Raw genomic sequence first — 8,042 nt, 5'->3', positions numbered from 1 at the left:
TAACCCTCATCTCTATCCTCCACCGTCCCCCTTTTTCGTAGCTTCTGCTCGCCGGCGACTGGCGAGTTTTGCCTAGCCGTCGCCGGCGAGCCCTACCCTTTCGTAGCTTTCCTTTTTTGCTATTTAATTTTAGTTTTTTTGGGTCTGTTGGTGAAGAACAGGGGTTCCTCTTCGGTCGTCCATTATTTGGGTTCATCGTCAAGTTCTTGGTGGCTTGCTTCAACAAATTAAGAACCAAAGGCTAGTCTTAACGCCGCCGTCGAAAGGAATTTCGTTAATTAATTCCCGACGGTAAAGATGAAGTTAAGGTTAGGGTTTCCTCGTGTACCCAAGGTTAGGTTCAGTGAAGGGGTTCTTTGAGGTGCCGTTGACGATTGTTCTCGGTGTGGGTTGGGTTGGTGCCGGTGAGGTTTGATTCGTTGTCTTTTCCTCTGTTCTCTTGCAAGTTTGTTTGTTTTTCCTGATGGTATTAGCTTCGTTCTTCCTGATGTTCGTGTGTTTGTTTTCTTTGCTTTGGTTAGTTGTGAATAGTTTGTTGTTATTTATTTGTCTTAGTTCATCTATGATGTCCTTGTGTATTTTGATGTTTTGGTTGTTGATTTTTAATAATTCTCTTTCTCTGCGTGGTGATGAGTTAGAGGTTCATAGGGTTATTCTGGTTATGGAGGTTAATGAAGTGTGGTCGTTGTTCTTGGAGCCTTGTTGGTCGGTTTTAGGGGTTGTAAGGTTAGGCAATCCCTTGTTAGTTGGGTTGGTGGTTCGTGTGGTTGCCTTTTCGGGGTGTGTCTTTGTTCCCCTGGTAGTTAAAGTTTATCGGGTGAAGGGGAGTTCTCAATCAGGTGATGGGGTTTCCTTCTCCGGGAGTATGGATGTTTTTTCTTGTTTGGTTTTCCAGGGGGTCAAGTTTCATATGCAGTTGGAAGAGTTCCCTTGCATTTGGAGATTGCAGGGGGAGAGTGGTGTTGAGAGAAGCGGTTTGTTTGCAGTCCTTGTTGCTTGGTTGTGGGATGATATAGGCATTCATACAATTGCAATCATCCCCTTGTTGTTTGTTTTGGTGATGACAAAGTCAGTCATCGCTGTAAATCAAAATCTTGAAGGAGGCTCCCCATCTTTAGTGTTTGGGGTAAGCAAAGTCCTCCATTATCTTGCACTCTTTGTGGGTAGAGTTGCAGGAAGAGAACCTGCATTGGAATGCATGGTTTATCATGATAAAGTCGTTCAAGTATACGACTCTTTTGGGTTTGTTCCAAGACTCCTAGGATGCGACTTTGATTTTCGATCCCTAGGAGTGGAATGGTGTCAAAGGTTTTTTCTTCAGCAACAGGGTGCATTCATTTTCCGATGCCAGTGCCACTTTCGGTTTTCTGCATTAAGGTTATTCTGTATTTTCTGTCCATCTCGAATGTTATGGTTAATTCGGCATCTCTCGGTCCACATTGAGAATGTGGTATGATTTTCTTGGTTGGCTAGGCTCTGTAGTATTTGGGGTGCTGTGAATCTTTTCTGGTACTCTGGTTCTCTTCGTATTTCCTCCTTTGGTCATTGTCAGACGCTCTATGATGTTAGGTTTAGGTGTGTTGTCTTAGCATCTTTACACAAGGTAGTTTTGATAGTAGTTCGTGTTAGGTTGGTTTTTGCTTCTTTTAGCTCTATTAGGTTGTAATATTGCTGTTATTTATTTATTTGATAGCTCTTTTGTAAAAAAAAAAAAAAACTAAGACTATTTTCATTCAATTATGGTGTTAAAGTTAGTAGTGGAATAATTGGAATTTAATAATTTCCCAACATCATTAAATAAAAAAAAAAAGACACAAATGATGAGCTTTAAATTTTTCTTTAAAATTAAAATAAATTATAAACCTTTTTTCTAAACACAAATTTTTATATGTGGCTGGTCACACTATGTGGTCAGAGTTAGGGCTTGTTCTCATTGACTGAACTCAGCTGAACTGAACTGAAATGAATATTTTATAAGAGAAGGAAATTAGAAGCTGAACTGAACTGAGCTGAACTGAACTGAATTTCAACGTATGAGAACAGACCCTTACTTATTCTGAGGTTTCTCGAACGGTGAGGAGTTATTCTCATACATAAAACGCACTAATCGACTGAGTAACACTAGAATAAGTAACCTCTAACCGATTGAGTAACATCTGAATAGATAATTCCGGCAAAAACACACTAACCAGCTAAGCAACCCCAAAATAAATAATCCTTGACCGACTGATTAACTTCTAAATAAGTAACCTGATCATACGTTGTGGCCAACCAGATAGAAAAGACACCGTTTTTATAAAAATAATTTTTTTTTATAAAATCCTATGTGTAAGCCACATAGGAAAAAAGCCCCACCGTTGATCTAAAGCCACGTATAATCATAGCAATAGTACATTCAAACAAATGGACCCCACATTTCACTTTCTCACTTTCTCTCTCCTCCAAAATTTCCCCTGTTTATTAAATCCCCTATTAAATTTTCTCTCACTCCCTTAACTTCCTCTCTTCTCATTCTCTGTCCTCTCAATCTCTCTCCTTTACAACCACCGTCTCAACCACCGCATTTCACCGGCGCCGCCGCATTCTCCCCCACTCTTTCCGAAAATACCCTTCTTCAACTTACCCTTTCATCTTCACTTCTTATTCTGTTCTAACTCTGAAATTTCCCAACTTCTGAAAAAAAAGCTCTTTTAGTAATTAACCTCCATTTCCCACCCTTTTTTCTAGGGTTTCTGACTCAAAATCTGAGTTTTTTTTTTTCTTCATTTTTAGCTTGTTTAACCCTTTGAATTATCTGCATTTATCCGTTTGATAGATTATTCACTGGGTTCCACTTTTTCCGTTTGTTTTATAGCCGTTACACTTTCAGTTCAGCACAAAACCAGCAGAAAAAGTGAGGAAATTTTGGGAGTTTTTTCTTGAATTTGTTAATGAATTTTCTGGGGTTTTTAAAGCTCATTAAATTATGAAATGGGTGTCTTGATTTTTTCAATTTTAAGCTGAAAATCTTGTTTTTGAGCTGGGGTTGTGAAGAATGAGGAAGCTAGTTTGTTTAATAATCCTGATAATTTTGGGATTGTTCCCAAATTGTAAGGGTGCACCATCTTTAAGCCCTTCATTGAATGATGATGTGTTGGGATTAATTGTATTCAAAGCAGACATTAAAGACCCAAATGGAAAATTAGCTTCATGGAATGAAGATGATGATAGTCCATGTAATTGGGGAGGTATTAAATGTAACCCTAGATCCAACCGTGTTTCTGAGCTCAATCTAGACGGGTTTTCGCTTTCGGGTAAGCTCGGTCGAGGCTTACTGCAGCTCCAAGCACTCCGGAAGCTTTCGCTGTCGAAGAACAACCTCACTGGGAGTCTCAGCCCTGCATTGGTGAGGCTTTCTAACTTGAGAATACTTGATTTGAGTGAAAATGGATTTTCTGGTGTATTGCCTCTTGATTTCTTTAGACAATGTGGACCTTTGAGAACTGTTAATTTAGCTAATAACAAGTTTTCAGGGCAGATCCCTGATAGTTTGAGCTCATGTGTTGGAATTTCTGTGCTTAATTTGTCTGCTAATCAGTTTTCTGGGGCTTTACCTGCTGGGATTTGGGGTTTGCAAGGGTTAAGGTCACTTGATCTGTCTTATAATCAGCTGAGTCATGAAATTCCAAAGGGAATGGATGGTTTGGCTAACCTGAGAACCATTAATCTGAGTCGAAACCGACTTTCCGGGCGATTGCCGGGTGAAATTGGAGGGTGCTCATTGTTGAAATCACTTGATTTTAGTGGGAATTTGTTTTCTGGGAACCTGCCAAAGTCATTGCTGAACTTGAGTTTTATTGGGTATCTTAATTTGGGAGAGAATTCATTTGTGGGTCAGGTTCCTGAATGGGTTGGAGGGTTGAAAGGGCTTGAAAATCTGGATCTTTCAGCTAATAACTTCTCTGGTGTTTTGCCAACTTCTGTGGGAAATCTTAGGTCTTTGAAGGTGTTAAATATGTCAATGAATTCTTTGAGTGGTAGCTTACCTGAATCTATGGCTAGTTGTTTAAGCCTTCAAATCATAGATTTTAGGCAGAATTTGTTGACCGGTGATCTACCTAAGTGGATTTTTAAGGTTGCTTTGCAAGAAATACTGCTCTCAGAAAATAATTTTGGTGGAACAATGGATGATTCTTTCGCTTCAGCGGAAGAAGCCTCGCATCAAAGCCTCGAGGTATTGGATTTGTCCAATAATGTGTTAACTGGGGCAATTCCATCAGCACTTGTTAATTTCAGCAGCTTGGCATTCTTGAATCTGTCTAAGAACTCTTTGACGGGTCCTATTCCCAGAAATGTTGGGGAACTAAAAGCGTTGAATGTTCTTGATTTGAGCGTAAACAAGCTGAATGGGAGCATTCCTACCGAAATTGGAAAAGCTACTGCTCTGCAAGAATTGATACTGGAAAAGAATTTTATTAAGGGGATAATACCTACTTCAATTGAGCATTGTTCTTCACTCTCAGTATTGTAAGTGCTCTCTCTTCATCTACTGACTTCCACATTTCTATCGTATATGTAACTCATGCTGCTAGTTGCTCATTGTTGCCGTTGTATATACTTATAATCTGTATTATATACTGTTCTATATTTTTTAGCAGCTTCCCTTTAAGTTTCATGCTGTCTGCTTCGAGAAATCAACAGTCTAGTTTGTCAAAATCATTTTTTTCCCCCAAATATTTCAGTACAATGTTTAACTTTCTTTGGCTGATAAGAATACAAAGCCAAGCTTTAATAATTTGTCTATTGAAATTACTGTGTTGTGCTAGATGAGGTCCATTGTGGTTGTTAATTGCTCATGCATTGATAAGGCCATGTTTGGTATTTTTTGATGTCCTTTTCTGAATTACTCCGAAATTTCTCATTTTTAATTCTTCTTATGCCAGGATCTTATCTCATAATAGTCTAGAGGGACCTATACCTCTTGCTCTATCAAAACTTGCTGACCTACAAACTGTGGACCTTTCTTCCAATGATTTAAGTGGAAGTATGCCAAAACAACTAGCTAATCTTCAACATCTCGTTTCCTTCAATGTTTCCCACAATAATCTACAAGGTGAACTACCTGGTGGTTTCTTTAACACCATAAACCCCTCCGCTGTCTCAGCCAACCCATCGCTTTGTGGCTCTGCGACAAAAAAATCTTGCTCCTCTGTCCTTCCCAAACCCATTGTTCTTAACCCCAACTCCACCGGTGATGCCTTCTCTGGCTCTTCTCTACCTGCTACATTTGGTCACAAGAAAAACCTCCTGAGTATCTCCTCCCTCATTGCTATCGGAGCTGCTGCAGTAATTGTAATCGGTGTGATTGCCATCACAGTTCTTAACCTAAGTGTTAGAGCCTCAGCATCTCGCTCTGCTGCTGCCCTTGCATTATCTAATGGTGATGGTTTCAGCAGTTCCCCCTCTACAGATGCAAATTCTGGTAAGCTGGTCATATTTTCAGGAGAGCCTGATTTCAGCACTGGTACCCACGCTCTACTCAACAAGGATTGCGAACTTGGCCGTGGTGGGTTTGGGGCTGTCTACCGAACTGTTCTCCAAAATGGTCGCCCCGTTGCTATAAAGAAGCTCACTGTTTCAAGTCTTGTCAAGTCCCAAGAAGATTTTGAGCGAGAGGTGAAGAAGTTGGGGAAAATCAGGCACCCTAATCTTGTCACTCTTGAAGGCTATTATTGGACTCAATCACTTCAACTTCTTATCTATGAATTTATCTCCGGTGGAAGTTTACATAAGCATCTCCATGAAGGAGGAGGTGGGAACTTTCTTTCATGGAATGACCGGTTCAATGTAATTGTTGGGATGGCTAAAGGTTTATCTCACTTGCACCAACTGAATGTCATCCACTACAATCTTAAATCTAGCAACATACTCATAGATAGCTCAGGTGAGCCTAAAGTAGGTGATTTTGGATTAGCGAGATTGTTGCCCATGCTGGATCGGTACATTTTAAGCAGCAAGATTCAGAGTGCTCTTGGGTACATGGCGCCTGAATTTGCATGCCGAACTGTAAAAATTACAGAGAAGTGTGATGTTTATGGTTTTGGAGTTTTGGTACTTGAAGTGGTGACTGGAAAAAGACCTGTTGAGTACATGGAGGATGACGTGATCGTTTTGTGTGACATGGTAAGAGGAGCACTCGAAGAAGGGAAGGTGGAAGAATGTATTGATGAGCGGTTGCAAGGTAGATTCCCAGCCGAGGAAGCCATTCCAGTTATGAAGTTAGGGTTGATTTGCACATCACAGGTGCCGTCTAACAGACCTGATATGACAGAGGTGGTTAATATCTTGGAATTAATCAGGTGTCCTTCAGAAGGCCAAGAAGACTCAGGGTAAGTACTATTATTCGACATGCCTAAATACTAACATGTCGAACTTACAGTTGAATTATCCGGCGAAGAGGAATCCGGTCTGTGTATTTGCATGTAAACAAGCTGGAAGCTGTTGAAAACTAATTAATTCTCTCATTGTTAGTTCATTTTTTTGGGTCCTTAGCTTCTGCCTTTGTAGTTTCCCACTGTTTGTAAGTAGCGACTAGGAGTAGTTCTTGCCGGATTCCTCTTCACCGGGTTCAAATTTGGCAACCCATTTTGGATATCTTTAGGTAGTTCCACCTTCTATTTATGTTTGTGAAATGAAAATGTAAGAAGTTCATATTCTTGGTTGTATTTTGATCAATTCACAAAATTCGAAATATCACCGTCTTCCTATTGTTTCCATTTGTGGTAGTCAGAGGTAAAGTCGAATCTTAGAAGTGTCAGACCGGATTTTGTTCGGAGTTGCTCATGTCATATTGTTCATTTATGTTGTCGGTTTGGTTAAACCCGGAATATGAGTATACCTTAAGTTTGAATTGGACATATTGATACAAGTAATCAGATACGAGTCAATTGATATTTATATTCACCTTACCGATCATGGTAATATAATATCTAAAATGTTTGGAATATTAATTAGGTATTGTTCAAACATTCTTGATTAGTAGAAAATGGTGGAATTTTGGATGGATTTTGCTAGCAAGCACTGACATTGATTTGGTATTGTCAAATGAAGGATCAGCTTTAACCACAACTATACAAATCACAAAACAACAATATTTTCCCATGTGAATTTCTGTTAATTTTATTATAAAGTTAAATAAAGTAAAAAGAATTCCCGCCTTTTATTGAAATCTTTAATGTATAAGAGTAAAAGACCGTAATGTCCTTGTCTTTCTGTTGGTTTCTTCACTTTTTGAGGTGGTTTTTTTGGACTTTTGGCACTTTTTTAATTGGTAAAAGTTGTAAAGTATTTTTCACCAACAATTTCATAATTTGTGTTGTATTTAGCATGTTCATTACAGGGTGGTATGACCAAGATAAAATTGTTTAATTTTGATGTTAGTTAATAACAAATTAATAAAAGCTAGTTGCTTTTTATTTATCTATTTAGGTTCCAATAATAGAAATTGATATATAATGATAAACGTATAATTTTGTCATGTATATCTAAATAATAATCCCTCCATTTTTACGTGCTTCAATTTGACTTTGATGCTATTATTTGTAAAATTTGTCTCAAAGCATAGTATTCACATATCAACTTTTTATAAGTTATATGATATCATTACTCAAAGTCTGCATCGGCATACATGTTGCACATTTTTTTTTAAAAAAAAGATCCCCTTATGAGGTTAACACCTATCTATAGATGTAAACTCTTCCCTTTATAAAAGTTGTGGAATTGGTTTGCAAGTGATTTATAGAATGGTGCAAATGTTGGTAAGATCAATGTTGTTGGAATCTTAGCAATTCAAAATTTGTACTATTATCACTGGGTAGAAGAATTGACTCACATGAAATCCCCTTCTATTGCTCCTCTAACTTTGTAATTCATATAATCAAGGAATTCTTCCTCAAAATCCCAAAAAAAAAAAAAAAAAAAAAAAAAAAAAAAAAATCTTGAACTTCCCAATTTCTTCTTTAGAAGAAAATTCTTCTAAGTTGGTTTGATTTATAGTTCAATAG

At 38.2% G+C, this 8,042-nt stretch overlaps 1 protein-coding gene across 1 annotated transcript; it reads left to right on the top strand.

Annotated features, from left to right (window-relative positions):
- Positions 1-2,510: 2,510 nt before the first annotated feature.
- On the top strand, positions 2,511-6,838 carry LOC145641610 (uncharacterized). The gene is made up of 2 exons (XM_081692462.1): positions 2,511-4,506; positions 4,923-6,838. Exons 1-2 carry the CDS (start codon positions 3,035-3,037, stop codon positions 6,370-6,372), a joined length of 2,922 nt encoding a protein of 973 aa, XP_081548588.1. The 5' UTR covers positions 2,511-3,034; the 3' UTR covers positions 6,373-6,838.
- Positions 6,839-8,042: the final 1,204 nt, after the last annotated feature.

Source organism: Chenopodium album, chromosome 8 (assembly GCF_948465745.1).
Source record: "Chenopodium album chromosome 8, dcCheAlbu1.1, whole genome shotgun sequence".
NCBI classification, from domain to species: domain Eukaryota; kingdom Viridiplantae; phylum Streptophyta; class Magnoliopsida; order Caryophyllales; family Amaranthaceae; genus Chenopodium; species Chenopodium album.
The sequence above is the reverse complement of the archived record's forward strand: the minus strand, read 5'-3'. Positions and strand labels throughout refer to the sequence as shown.